Source organism: Eleutherodactylus coqui, chromosome 12 (genome assembly GCF_035609145.1).
Source record: "Eleutherodactylus coqui strain aEleCoq1 chromosome 12, aEleCoq1.hap1, whole genome shotgun sequence".
In the NCBI taxonomy this organism is placed as follows: Eukaryota; Metazoa; Chordata; class Amphibia; order Anura; family Eleutherodactylidae; genus Eleutherodactylus; species Eleutherodactylus coqui.
This window is the reverse complement of record NC_089848.1, coordinates 127,029,744-127,045,500: the sequence shown is the minus strand read 5'-3', so window position 1 is coordinate 127,045,500 and position 15,757 is coordinate 127,029,744. Positions and strand designations below refer to the sequence as shown.

Here is a 15,757-nt window from a genome sequence, read left to right as displayed (position 1 = left end):
CTGCAAATTTTTTCCCGCGGCAAACGCAAACGCCAGTGGGTGCTCGCCCTTAGTGTATATACATATGTGTAATGTGTATGCATGTATATAAATAAGGGAGATGGAATAAATCCTCCACAGTGCCACCTACTGAAAGGCAGCATTCCTTCGAGTCAAAGTGGAACTTTTTATACAAGTCTTGTTACAATGACTGGGAATCAAAAGCAAAGCCAGACCCCATGTACATACAGCTGTTTCCGGGTTATTGCCCATCATCAGTGTACAGTAGGAGTCTGGCTTTTGCTAGTGAGAGGCCTGTATGTATATATACACAGTGTATATATATATATATATATATATATATATATATATATATATATACTCGTGATGCGTGCACACAGTGTACACGGTATGCCCAATGTATCGGGTATTAGTGTATATGTGTAATGTGTATGCATGTATATATAATCGTGATGCGCGCACACAGTGTACACGGTATGCCCAATATATCGGGTATTAGTGTATATGTATATGTGTAATGTGTATGCATGTGTATATATATATATACTCGTGATGCGCGCACACAGTGTACACGGTATGCCCAATATATCGGGTATTAGTGTATATGTATATGTGTAATGTGTATGCCTGTATATATATATATATATATATATATATATATATACACGTGATGCGCGCACACAGTGTACACGGTATGTCCAATATATCGGGTATTAGTGTATATGTATATGTGTAATGTGTATGCATGTGTATATATATATATACTCGTGATGCGCGCACACAGTGTACACGGTATGCCCAATATATCGGGTATTAGTGTATATGTATATGTGTAATGTGTATGCATGTGTATATATATACTCGTGATGCGCGCACACAGTGTACACGGTATGCCCAATATATCGGGTTTTGCACACTTGGATAACGTCGCTCTACAAAGTGTAATGAGGTTTCAGCCGTACATTACAGAAGGGTAATGAGATAATTGAGGGATAGAACGAGCCAAGGCAGCACATTTACAGACTTACCAACTGGTTCGGGGCCAACTGCAATATTAATTAGAAGGACATATTTAAGGTGTCCCCTCTGAGCGCGGCCGACCGGGAGGGGCTTATTCACACGGGGGACTTTTCATCAGCGTTTTGGAAGCCAAAACCAGAAGTGGAGAGAAAGTATAAAGGAGAGATTCGCATTTCTTCCGTATTTTGGATCCGCTGCTGGTTTTGGCTCACAAAATATTGATGACAGATACATCCGCGTGAAGGAGCACAAGGGTGCGAGACGAGCAAGCCTGACTGCTGATGGGAAATATCACAATAACCCATGAGTGATTGTCAGGGGCCCCGTGGAGCTCTTGTGGCTCCATGAGTGATTGTCAGGGGCCCCGCGGAGCTCTTGTGGCTCCATGAGTGATTGTCAGGGGCCCCGCAGAGCCCTTGTGGCTCCATGAGTGATTGTCAGGGGCCCTGCAGAGCTCTTGTGGCTCCATGAGTGATTGTCAGGGGCCCCGCGGAGCTCTTGTGGCTCCATGAGTGATTGTCAGGGGCCCCGCGGAGCTCTTGTGGCTCCATGAGTGATTGTCAGGGGCCCTGCGGAGCTCTTGTGGCTCCATGAGTGATTGTCAGGGGCCCCGCGGAGCTCTTGTGGCTCCATGAGTGATTGTCAGGGGCCCCGCGGAGGGTCCAGGCTCCCACTCTACTCACAGCTGCAGTAGTGTCCTACAGGCTGTGCTGAGGAAAGCAACATCCAGGACCTGGGGTCAGCATAGCAACGTGGATACCATGAGCTGGCTCAGATCATGTGATCTGTGTTGCTATGCCAACCGCACGTTCATTTGAGAAATCCTCAGAATGAGTTCTAATGCTTAAATAGAGGCAGCCCCCCCCCCTCCCTTTTTTCCACCTCCCATAGAAGCCAATGGGAGCCTCCAGTGTATCTTGGCAAAAGATAGGGCTAGACCTTTCCTTACCGGTGGCGTATAAAATCAGTCGCCGATGTCCTATTTCTCCCGCCGCAATGTTTTCACGCAGCTAAAAATCCCTCATCTAAATGAATCCATTGGGATCCAATGCTTCAGATGGTCGCGGTTATTGCCCGATGTATATATGCACTTAAATAGCCCCATATATATGCTTCCATAATAGCCTTATTCACATGAGCGTCCTGAATAGCCAACACTACCACAGAAAAGGCACTCTACAGTCAGCCATAGGGAGCAGCGCTGGTGTAAGGGGTTGGGAGACATGCTCTCTTTACTTGTATTCCCATGGATATAAGGATTTCTTTCTCTCTTCAGTTGGCAAAGCTTTGTTTGAAGTAATGTACATTTAAGGTGGGGGTCTGGCGTGGTGAGATCCACATGACATGGGTGGGGCCTAAGCCTCCAGAGATCAGTAGTTAGGCTGTAATTGAGTGTGAGGAAGGAGCGTCCTGGTGTTGGGACTCCTGGAGATAGCCATGTTCAAGTGCATGTAAGGCATCCCAGAAATACTGATGAACCAAAACACATTTGCAGGGAGGAATGCTCCAAATATTTCTGTATCAGTGGGGGTCCCAACGGTCAGACTGCCTCTGATCGTCACGTTAGCCCCTATCCTGTGGATAAGGGATAACTTACTGAGATGGAAATACCCCTTTAAGGTCAGGACCCTGATTTGGCCCCCTATCTATCTATTGAATTAACTACTGCTAATTAATATTATTTGTCACATAAACAGGTACAATAATAGAAAACCGATACAATTCCGATCTGATCGTTGAGGAGAAACAAATGAAGCTCTATGTGTAATTTATGGACAATGCCATTTGGCAGACTAATTCTGCGAGGTTAAAGTGTTACATTATCTTGTTCGGCGCGGCTCTTCCATTATGATTCCATTAGTTGTGTACGTTGTGAAGTGTTCACTTTGAGCCTTCTGTATGGAGCATTGGGTCATATGTGAAGGCTTTTTAGTCTGAAGGAATAAAAAGACATCCAGCCTGCCTAGAATACAAAATACCTTCAGCGCTCTACTTCTAACCTGTTATCGAGAGCCAAGAAATCATTAATTTGTTCTCCAGCAGCACTAGTGCCCCCTGCTTGATGTAAGTCAAAACAAGAGATAATTGCACTTACTGTGATTTAAAGGAGTAAAGAATTGCATTTGACAGTCCTTAAAGGGACTCGGTGCAGGAAGGTTACTTATTATGTTTTTATTATCCATTATTAAAGGGGTTGTACCACAATTGCGCGGGATAACTTGCCGATCCCCGGAGGTCTCCTTGCTGATCTTGTGTCCTGTTCTCCTGTCATTGTGGGGGTCCCCCCCATAGTGACGTCACTGTGAATGGCCGAGCATGTGCAGTCAGCGCTCCATTCATTTACATGGGGCTGACGGAAGTAGCCCAGCAGCACTCACTCAGCTATTTCCGCAGTCTCATTGAAAGTGAATGGAGCGCTAGTGCGCTTGCATGATCAGGATTCTATTCAGTCTCCTCATTGCAGGAAGTGCAGTAACCCCGCAGTGAGGAGGATGGGGGACATGGGACCCCTGTACTCAAGATCGTCCGGGTCTCATCAATAAAAACCTCCACTAATCAGCAGGCTATTCCCTATCTTGTGCAATTGTGGTACAATCCCTTTAATATAGTGCTGATATACTCTACCGTACTCTATGTAATATGTTAATACACATTCTAGACCCTAGAGGGCCTCACAATCTAATTTTCCAGTCCCTGAAGCCAGTCACACAAATATGGGATAGGGGATAACTTGATTAGTGGAGGAATGACTGCGGGGACCCTCACCGACCCCAAGAAGAGGAGTTCCAAAGGCCTCTGCGTGAATTTCAATAAGAGTTACAAAGACTCCAAATTCAATTGCTTGGCGATCTCCAGCACTCCCATTGAAATAACTAGAACAGCCATGTGCGAGCGTGATCACCACTCCATTCATTCAAGGACCTTTGGGATCCATGTGGATTCCCAGTGGTCAGATTCCACTGATTAGAAAGTTGATAATTTTCTATGTTGGCACAACCCCTTTAAACTTAGTAATGTAGTCACTCCTGTTGATCCTTTTCCGCAGGGTGCATGCCTCTTATGGTATTAAGCATATCTTTCAGTGGTGGGGCTGCTTATTAAAGGGGTATGTAAGGCTTTTTAAACTGATAACCCATCCCCTGGATAGGTAACCAGTAGTTGATGGATCTGCCACTTGGGACCCTCGTCCATCAGGTGACCACCTGACCTGCTGCACTGCTAGTGGTCAGTGGAGGAAGTCGGAGTGTTGGCTTATTATCCTAGGACCACTGATACATAGTAACATAGTATGTTAGGCTGAAAAAGTCAATTTCCATCTAGTTCAGCCCTTTTCCACCCCATCCATCCTGTGGCACTGAAAGCGGCTGAACAATCAGCTGATGGATAGGAATCGTGAGTGGCGGACCCTCGTCCATCAACTACTAAAAGGACCTGGAATACCCATTTAAGACCAATGAATGAGATAACAGTAGTAATAGATCAGACCCTAAATGTGCTTTAGAAGCAAATGAAGTTGTGAGTCTGAGGACAAGGATCAGTGTGAGTGCGCTGAACAATGCCCTATATGCCAGCTCGGACCTGCTGAAGAGTTCAGCTCTAATTTACATCAGATTTCTAGTGTACATTATAGTCAATGTTACGAGCCGCAGGGGCCACATGCCCTGTCCACTTTTTAATAGAAGAGGTGAGTCTGACGTTAACCCCAAAAAGTCACAAATTTTATGCGAGTAAGCATCACTTGCCCCAAAATTGTAACTTTTTGAAACCCCAATTCTGGTGCGACACTATTGATAGGTTCCTGTTAGCCTGTATGTCTGGTGGAATGGGGCACCCAGTGTGCATCCACAGAAACATGGAGGTGACATATTATCCTCATGTAGATTTCCCCTTCACATGTATGGATTAACTGAGGAGCTTTGTAGGACATCATTTAACCCTTTCCAATCCAACTTCTCAGCTCTTATTTATTGTGGGTGGGAAAGTGTGTTGTTGGCTACTTGGAATTCCTCAACAGAAACACGTAGGAATGACCCATCAGGATGATTTTATTGGCAGGTTTTTGAAAATGGCCAATTTCCAATCCAGCGTCGGCCCTTGTTCAACATTTCGCTGCATAGTTTTGATGTCGGAAGCCGTTGTGCATATGTATGCCACAGTGTAGCGCCGTCCTGTATGTATATTGTAGCAGAAGAGCCTCCGACATCAGAGTGCCGTCCTGTATGCTGCTAGAAACGTGTTTGACATTCTCCGACATTGGGTCTATGGAGGGAAATTTTATTGTCAGATGAGGGTCTACACTGGATTGGAAATGGTTAAAGGGGGTAGGTAAAATAAAGTCTGAACAGTTTGGGTAAAAAAGAGTGAACCAAATGTGTAGAACCCAAATTCAGGCTGAACTTTGCTAAAAAATGTGTGGGGACTATTCCAATGGCGGTGGCTCAGTGGTTAGCAATGTTGCCTTGCAGTGATGGAGTTCTAGGTTCAAATATGGCCAAAAATACCCTCTGCGTGGAGTTTTTCAATTCTATGCAGATGTTGTCATTGGTCTGATTTAAATCCAGGGCCCCAGTGGTGCAAGGCAACAGTGCTAACCATTGAGCTGCACCCATTAAAGAACCATCACCACTGCTCCTCAGGCAATGCTCACTACCTGTTTTAGGGGTTTTATGAAAATCCTATTTGATTCAACTTAATTTGAACTGAACTTTTGAAAATTGGTGAATCGGCCAAACAGAACTTTTGAAAAGTTTGCTCATCTCTGGAAATGGGGGACTTGTGCCTCCCTGTCCTTGTCATTGCAGGTGCACTGGGGAGGATAATGCATGGAGTAGCAGTAGAGCATACACAGCACCCCACTATTAATCTTCATAGAGATTGCTGGAGATAGCCGAGCGCCCGTACACAGCTATTTCCAACAGACCCACTGGAATGAATGGAACAGTGCTGCGCATGCGTGACCACGGCTCCATTCAATCTCCCCATCACTGTGGGGGAAAGGGTGGGGGGTGCAGTGGGTCCACAGTGATGGAAGAGGAGGACACGGGGCCCCTGTTCTCAAGATCGTGGGGGCGTCAGCAGTGAGATAAGTGATAAAAGTCAGTCTAGGTACAACCCCTTTAATGAGGACCTTATAATTCTCCTTACATATCTGTCTTAGTAAATACTTGAGTTCCCCATGCTATGACAATTCCAGAGCATCATTTCTTAGATGACTCCGTTGTGTTGTTCCTGGAAATGTATGACAAAATTGACCAATGTTTCATTATACCTCATCGGGACAGCTGTTCTCCACCCAGTCTTGTCGATGGCGGTCAAACCCACTGGAACATCTGAAAAAACAAGAAGAAAGCATTCAAATAGTAGAAAAAAGTGTAAAAAAGTATTATACCCTGGCCGGTATTATATAAATGTACCGGCAATAATTCCAGCAGTGCGTCTATATATAAGGGAAAGCTCCGATGAAGGAAGCGCGGTATACGCTACCTGTGTTCTACAAGCCTATATAGCACTCAGAACATACAAGAGTGATTTGCCGCATGTATCCTCAGCCCGTGTGTGACGCGATGTTCTTTCCCCCATTGTGAATAATAGGTGAGATATCTGCGGGCTCTCAGAAAAATAGAATGTGCTGCATCACAGCATCGCCGCCGCAGAAAAATCCTACGTAAATACACCCATTATGAATACTAATAGATGAATAACGGGTTGTATTTTCATGTCTCGCGACGCACAACACTCACGCGATTTTCTTGCCTGTGTAAATATGGCCAAACAGTGCATTCACACGGCTCCATTTACATGTGCGATTTTCCTCTCACAGTGATGATAGAAAAATTGCAGCATGTCCCATTTTTGGGTGATTTTCTTCAATAGTTGTCTATTGCTCCATATGGAAGTGAAAAAAAACCCTAAAACATTGCGCTCATGAGTCCCATGGAAGAGTGATGCGTTTTGTTTTTTTTACTATCGGATGAATATGCTCCATTTTCACGCATGTTTTTCATGCACATGAAAATTGCAAGAGCGATGCGATGCAATAAGTATTTTCATACAAAATGCATCACACTCACATAAAAAATGTGACCAATATTGCACAAGCCCATGTATGCATAAGCACACAGATGCATGGGCTAATACGCTCACCACTACGGAGCCTATTAGTGCATAAACCGGGAGTTTTTGCTTTAAACTATTCAAACTATTGAGCGCAAGTTTGAAAAAGGCTGGACAATAGGCCCTGCCCTATCTATCGCTCACATAGTATCAACACACGAGAAGCCCGATAGTGGAAATGAAAGCACTAAAATCAATGGTTTTGTTTTGTCCCATTACATGGCCGTGATTTTCATGGCTGCACAACGGGACTAAAACACGCCCATCTGTTTAAGCCCTAATGCCGGTTTCACGCAGCCGAGAAAATTGAGCAAGATTTGTGCCTTTTGAGACGCACAAATCTTGCACAAATATGAACCCCATTCATTTGAATGGGGTCATACACATGAGCGATGTTTTCCTGCATGGCACCGCGAAACACATTGTGGCAAGTTCTATCTTCCTGCATGATCTCGCATCGCAGCCTCATTGTTTTCAATGGGGCCGGTGGCAGGAGCGTCAGCTATATTAAAAGCTATGGGAGGACTCCACGCTCCTCTGTTATGGCTGTGACAGACACGCCAGAGGATCCCTTCATCCCCAAAGTCTTGCGAGGCTGTCTTCACATTCAAACGCCTCGCAGCAAGAAGTCTTTCACGTGTTGGAGGTGTCTGGCTAGCCTTAGGCTGCATAAATGCTGGCTAGTGCGATATCAGCCTGAGGAACTCGGCTTGCTATTGCGCTTGCCAATATGCGATTTTCACAGCAATACTTTTTGATTAAAAATTGCAATCTTTATACACTTTTTTTTTACTTTTTAAGCTCAGGTTTACATTTTTTTGGTTCTCATAGGGGACTTGAACTTGCGATCATTTAATCACTTACAAAGTATAATGCAATACCATAATATTGCATTATATCAAGTTCTGAGAAGCAGTCTATCAAGCCGCCACAGGCACAGGATAGGCAATCAGTCATGGTAGCAAAAACAGTTATGATAAACTCCAGCATCAGGAAAGATAAAGATTTGTTAAAAGATCAGCCCAAGTAGCCCCGAGGTCCTTCAGAAGACCCTAGACTGCCTTGGCAACCAACTGGCACCTCATTATCCTATTGTGGGTGGAGGGGTCTTCGGGACCCCCGAATACTGTTCGGGGGGTGTTTGAATGCGGCTGTCATATTTGACAGGGGCCTTTAAAGGATTACCAGCCATGATTATCCCAAGCATGGCTGTCGTGGGCGGGTGTGAGCTGTCAAAGACAACCGGCGCTTGTTGTGCATGAAGCGGGATCGGGTCTTGATACAAACCCCGCACCCCCTATGATATAACTGCACACCATGGGGTATGAAGGGCTTAAGGATGGAATTTACCGGAAGAATCTGCGTTGGATTCCGCTGAGTGCGCTTACCCTTACTATGTGTTATAGAAACCCATCAACCTCCATTGAAACGAGAGGCTTGAAGCGCTTATTTCCATTGTTGCTTGGCTGCAATGTATCATCTCTTAATTACTAAGACCTCCCACTCGAAAAGTTACAATAAACACAATTTCCAATGTGTCAAGTTAAAATGTTTCTTAGCAACAAGCCTTTCAGCGCTGGAGTGCTCGCCGACGTTTCCCAAGTGTTCAGTCCATCGTATCGCCGGCCTCTGTTATACGCTGCACTTTAACCAGCAATTCTAAGCCATTGTGTCTGGACAAGTGTTTCTCTAAGACCGAGAGGAAATGAATTCGTGGTAGCTGCGGTCCGTGGACGCGCCGCGAGCCTCGGGGGTGGAAAACACATGTTCAATCTATAGTACAAACACTTAACTTCCCGAAAAAAGACGCTCAGGAGGAAGCGATAACATTCCACAATCACGTTTTATTGATACATTGCAATCTCCTGCCTGTATATGACTGTAGAGTGGTGAACCGTATATATATACTCTTAGGGCGCCCATAGCTGCTAATGACCGAGAAGGCTACACGCGAATGTCTCCCAGGGTGCAGTGCAGCAGAGCTCAGAAAATAAGGCGGAAATTTCAATCTGCTGTGAGGATAATAAAGAAGGGACATATTATAGCAGCTGCTGTGGACATATGGAAGAATCACTGCAGAGGCTTCTAGCAGTCCGGGGCAGATCTCTGAACATCCAGTTCTAGGCTGAGAATGATGCAAAAGCTGTAACAGGCCCCAAGTCACTGGATCTTGGGTAACTGGGCTATTCCAAAGCGTTTGATACCATGCCGCATAAAAGATTGGTATATAACATGACAAACCTTGGTCTGGGGAGAATGTGTGAAGGGGGTAAGTAACTGGTCAGTGATAGAACAGAGGGTGGTTATTAATGGCATACACTCCGATTGGATCACTGTTACTAGTGGGTTACCACAGGGGTCAATATTGGAGGGGTCACTGTTACTAGTGGGGTACCACAAGGGGTAGTACTGAAGGGTCACAGTTACTAGTGGGGTACCACAGGGGTCAGTATTGGAAGGGTCACAGTTACTAGTGGAGTACCTCAGGGGGCAGTATTAGAGAGGTCACTGTTACTAGTCGGGTACCATAGGGGCCAGTATTGGAAGGGTCACAGTTACTAGTGTGGTACCACAAGGCGCAGTACTGGAGGGGTCACTGTTACTAAAGGGGTACCACAAGGGGCAGTACTGGAGGGGTCACTGTTACTAATGGGGTACCACAAGGGACAGTACTGAAGGGTCACAGTTACTAGTGGGGTACCACAGGGGTCAGTATTGGAGGGGTCACTGTTACTAGTGGGGTACCACAGGGGTCAGTATTGGAGGGGTCACTGTTACTAGTGGGGTACCACAGGGGTCAGTATTGGAAGGGTCACTGTTACTAGTGTGGTACCACAAGGGACAGCACTGGAGGGTCAAAGACAACTGACACAGGCCATGTACGGGATTAACAGACGTGATCAGTGTGAATGCTTGTAAGGGGGACGTTCTCCTTTAATATATTTGCGGATGATGTAGTTGTAATAAAACAATATAACTTTACTTTTATCTTAACCAACTCCAGCCTGAAAGGTAACCGATCCCACTTGGTGAGATATGGCGTGCTAACTCTCTATAGTTGGGCTTACAGGAATCTTCTTGGCTTGTAGCTGTCACTGCTGAACTGTATTTCCAGGCCTCTCGGCAGCTAGTCTCCTATCCGTTTGACACTGGAATACACGGCCGTTACGCAATGACTCCCCGGAGACTCTCAGTCCCTCTTTTGGAGGAATACTTCTTTTATTTTGACCTATACCTTTCTTGGGCCAGGAGTTGGCTACCATGTCAACACTATGGCTTCCACATCACACAAACTACCACCACCAGAATAGCCCCTCTTTCCTGACAGCATAGAGCTCCGCCCCCTCTTTCTAGATCCTTCTTCTGTATCGTGTGGTTATTTGGGCATGCCATTACAGTAGAATGCAGGTTACAGTGATACTAGAACAGACTGCAATCATACATTTCAGTCATATTTACCCCTCTTACACACTGATCACAGCTCTTGTGGCCGGCCGTCAAAAGCAACTGACACCGGCCATGTATGCATGGCACCATTGGGAAGGGGATGTATGATTGACAGTTGGTTCATCATGGACCCTACATGTCCATCTAATGCCAAAGACATGTTGGGTCCTCCAGAGCAAGAGACACTGCTTATAGCTGCACTCTGCTCTGAGTAATAGACGAGGGACCTGAATGAAGACTAATGGGGTATCTGAAAGTAGGTTTTCTACATCATATACCTTCTTTAAGGATGAACAATCAGCTAGAAAACTCTACTGCCTCAATTAATAGCATAATTGAGAAATAAGCAGAGCTCCGACCTTTAGCTTTATGATAATGGAGCTTCATTCGTCAAGAGCAGAGAAAAGTTATTGCCAAAAAAGTCTTAAGAAAAGCTGCAGATTGCGGATCCGGCAGACACGTAAACAGCAGAATTATTATGGATGTGTGGACTATTTCTACCCTGTGAAGTCCCGCTAACAGGAGTACAACTGTCACTTTGATAAATGCACAAAATTAATTTTGGAAGAGTTTTCAAGATATGGGTCAGGTTCATTGACCGGATTCTTGTCGGGATTCTCTCCCCTCATATCTCATCGGGACGGTGGGTTGATACTCTTGTGCTTTCTTATGTTAATCAATTTGATGTTATATGTTTTGGTGTTGGGGAAGACGAGGCTTATCATTAGACTATAAATCACTTCCTCTTGTATAAATCTTTGTGTAAGCGCTCCACATTCATACACTCTGCATACTTTCTAATACATTGATATGCAGACAAATGGTATTATTGTAGGGTTGTCCCCATAAGGTGGTCGCAGGGAGTTCTGCTGTTGGGACCCTCAACGATTAGCTTTACTCTGTGAGAAAGAGTAAATGCTCAGTTTCCTTACAGCAACTCCCGAGGAGAAATACCTGGTGAGAGAGAGGGAAAGAAATAGAATAGAGAGAGGAGAGAGAGATAGAATTAGAGAAAAGAAAGAAAAAAAGAGAAAAAACTGAGAGAGCGGCAGAAAGAGTGAAATAGAGAAAAAGAGAAAATACAGAGAAAAAAAGAGTGAAAGAGAGACAGAATAAGGCAGAGAAAGAGAAAAAAAAGAAAATAATGGGAAAAACAAGGAGAAAAACAGTAGCTAGAGAATGAAATAGAGAAAGAGAGAAAAAGAATGAGAATGAGAGAGTCTGAGTGAGAAAGACAGAAATGGAGAGTGAAATAGCTAAAAACAGCAGAGAAAAAAGAGGAAAAAATGAAACAGAAGAAAAAGGAAATGAATTAGAAACAGTGTAAGAGAGAGGAGAAAGAAAAAGAGAGTCCAAGTGAGTATCATAGAAAGAGAGAGTGAAATAGAGAAAACAGGAGGGTGAGAATAAGAGGTTAAAAGAAAGATAGACTGAACTAAAGGAATAGAGAGAGGATGAGAGAGTCCGAGTCAGAGACACAGAGAGACAGAGTGAAAGAAAAAAGCAGAAAAGAAGAGTGAAACATAAGAAAAAGAGAGACAGAGAGAAAGAGAGGGGCGAATGAAATAGAAAAAAAGGGAGAGAAATTGAAAAGAGAGAGGAATAAAGATAGAATGAAAGAAAAGAAAGATAAAAAGAGATAAAAGAACAGAGAGTGAAATAGAGAAAAACAGACAGCGTGAAAAGTAGAGAGAGAAAGAAAACAAAGGGAAAAATAGTTAAGAAGGCAAAGAAATAGGAAAAAAGACAGAAAATAGTGAGTGAAAGAGAAAAACAGGAGTAAAAGAGAATGAAATATAGAGAGGAAAAGAAAGAAAATGAGAGAGCCCGAGCGAGAGAGACAGAAATGGAGAGTGAAATAGCGAAAAAGAGAGAGAAAAAAGAGAGAATAGTGGAACAAAAGAAAAAGAGAATGAAGTAGAGAGTGAGTGTAAGAGAGAGAAAGAGAACGAAAAAGAGTGCACGAGAGAAATGGAGAGTCTGAATGAGTATCACAGAAAGAGAGAGTAAATAAGGACAATGTAACAATACCTCTGCAGCACCACCTATTGGAAGGCAGCATTCCTGCAAGTCAATGTTAGACTCTTTATACAAGCCTTATAACAATGAATGGGAACAAAGAATAGTGAAACAGAGGAAAAAGAGAATAAATTAGTAAGAGGAGAAAGAAAAAGAGTGCACTAAAAAACAAAAGAGAGAGTCTGAGTGAAACTCACAGAACTAGAGAGTGGAATAGACAAACAGAGACCGTGAGAATATGAGGGAAAACAAAAGAGAGAGTGAACTGAAGAAATAGAAAGAGGATAAAATAATCTGAGTCAGAGATACATAAAGAAAGTGAAAGAAAAAAAGCAGGAAAGAAGAGTGAAACATAAGAAAAAGAATGAAATAGAGAAAAAGAGTAAAAGAGAGAGAGAGAGAGAAAGAAGACGTGAAATAAAGAAACAGGGGGAAAAGAGCCAAAAAGAGAAACAGGAGAAAAAGAGAATAAAATAAAAAAAGAGAGTACGAGTGAGACCCAGAAGAAGAGAGTGGAATAGAGAAAAGAGAAAGAGACAAAAAGAGAAGGGAAGAGTGAAACAGGAGAAAAAGAATGAAATGGAGAAAAAGAGTAAAAGAAAGAGAGAAAGAAAGAAGAAAAGAGCCAAAAAGAGAAACAGGAGAAAAAGAGAATAAAATAAAAAAAGAGAGTGTGAGTGAGTGAGAGCCAGAAGAAGAGAGTGGAATACAGAAAAGAGAGAGAGAGAAAAAAAGAAAAGGGAAGAGTGAAAGAGGGAGAAGGGGAGGGGGGGGGATAAGAGGGAAAATGAAGGAGATAGTGAAATAGTGAAAAGGAGGATGGGAGAATGAAAGAGAGACAGAGAATGAGAGATATCGGGGGGGGGGGGGGCAGGGTGTGATGTGCTCTTTGGTAGCTTCCCTCATCTTTGACAAATACATGAAGGTCCTGAATGGAGAGTTCTTTTTTTTTTTAATTGAATCACATTTTCCCAATTTCTTAAACCAGACAATGCCTTTAAACGCGGATCTCCACCCAAAAGCAGGTGGAGTGGACAATGTTCTAGCTCCTCCCCCTAAATTAACTCCACCTGCTCCCTCACCTGCTGACACAGACAAAATTTATACAGATATTGCTACAGAGATCCCGCCAATTAACTCAGGATTACAGATACGATCAGGAAATAGAAACATTTTATGTCTATCAGAATGCTGTTTTCTACTTTCTGCCAGCCCATCCGGAGCCCGTAGTAGGGAACCATAAAGTAACTCAGGGCACACAGTCAGCTCACCGCTCCTCTGCTCAAGCACATTCACAGGAGTTGGGTTGCTACAATTACAGTAATCTGCACCGCGGCAAATTCCTATGACGGGCCACGTCCCTTTTATGCTAAGCCACACCCCCTCTGTATCCCATAATACTACTCTTCAGGAATAAGGAAATAGTGACTGGCAGCATTCAGCAATGTAGAAAAATACAAGATTTATTTCCCCATTACAAAAATTACGGCAACGTTTCGGTCGTAATAGACCTTCCTCAAGCCTCAAGCCTTGCCGTAATTTTTGTAATGGGGAAATAAATCTTGTATTTTTCTACATTGCTGAATGCTGCCAGTCACTATTTCCTTATTCCTGACTGCACCCTTGGAGCCTCTCTGGTTTAGGCTTCCTGACTGGCTTTTGCACACTGTTTTGCCTGGCTCTATGTGAGGATATATGCTGTGCTGCTGGGAACCTCTTTTTTCTACTCAATAATACTACTCTTCATTGACTCCACAAACAGAAGACGAGGGCTTGCAATGGGCAGTGACTCGCACGTTAGACAGCACACCAATGAGGTGTCTGTGTGCTGTGCAATGCAAGTTGTTCCTGAGGATCTTAGGCGCAACTCACTGTCAGCCATGTAATTACAAGCTTTTTTTTACACGTTGGGGGGAAGATGGGAGAAACGTCCTACTGCCCGGGACTGTGGGACAGAGTCTCAAATTTGGGACGGTTGGGAGGCATTGTATACATAGTATAACAATGGCTGATTGGCCGTCTGGGGATAAAACCTCCGCACTATCTATCATTAGATGGATATGGACTTCTCAATGTCCAGTGCTGAATGACAGAGCACATGCACCAGTGCCACTGTCATATGGGCTGGACTGATGTCATGATGCCAGTCCAGACCCGTTTACTTGTTTCAGCCATTGCACATTGATATTGATGCCGTGGAGGACCCAAATGATGGAGAACCTGGAGGACCCAAATGACTACGGCAAGCAAAATAGAGCTCTGAACAGTAGTCCCTATAAGTAATTCACAGGTAGTCTTCAACTAGTAGCCCACCAGCTATTGTGAAACTATTACTCCAAGCTTATGAAAGAGCCCTATCCAAGAAGGTCTACAGTGGCACGTAAAGGTAGGGTATAGTTTCCTTTGACTTCATACTATATAGAAGATGTTCTACCCTAGAGGTAATGCGTCTAGGCAAGAATCCGTTTGTCATAGTGCTTCACAGAGAGTATTCCATTACTCCTCTGTAAGAATCAAATGGAATCCAAGAGAAAAGCCTCCACAAATTCAGAGGTACACCATGTTGACAAAAGTATTGGGACGCACATAGAAAGTGATTCAATTCAATTTATTCACATTTTGTGTGGGCCGCCTTTGGCCTCCTAGGCTGTTTACCACCAAATTCCCATAGATGTGTGGAGGGATTTGCATCCATTCCTCGAGGAGAAGTTCAGATTGTGATGCGGGGCATTATGGGCATGTTGGGCATGTAGGCATATGGCATTTCAGTTCATCCCAAAGATGCTCAATTGGATTGAAATCTTGATTTTTGACTGGCAAATCAAGTTTGCAGACGTTCTGCTCCTCAAACCAAGCCTCGAAATTACATGCTGTATGACATGGTGCTTGGTCATGTTGGTAGAAGACACAGAGCTGTACTAAAGTATTGCTACAGGGTAGGTGATGCCACATTGTCTGGAATGTCTCTGTACCCATTGGTATTTAGGGTGTACTTCACTGTAATCAATGGCCCTAGACCTTCCCAGCAGAAACACCAGGGCATAACTATAAGGGATGCAGAGAATGCGGTGCACTCAGACCCAGGAGCCTTAAGGGGCCCATAAGGCCTCTCTTCTCCATATGGGGATCCTAGTATTATGAATAAAGCATTACAATT

At 43.9% G+C, this 15,757-nt stretch overlaps 1 protein-coding gene across 1 annotated transcript in view; it reads right to left on the bottom strand.

Moving 5' to 3' along the window:
• Nucleotides 1-15,757, bottom strand: part of PLXDC2 (plexin domain containing 2) — a 488,455-nt gene that overhangs the window by 59,063 nt on the left and 413,635 nt on the right. Inside the window, exon 10 of the mRNA XM_066585333.1 lies at nt 6,290-6,350. Coding sequence (XP_066441430.1) covers nt 6,290-6,350 — 61 coding nt within the window. The remainder of the gene's footprint in view (nt 1-6,289; nt 6,351-15,757) is intronic.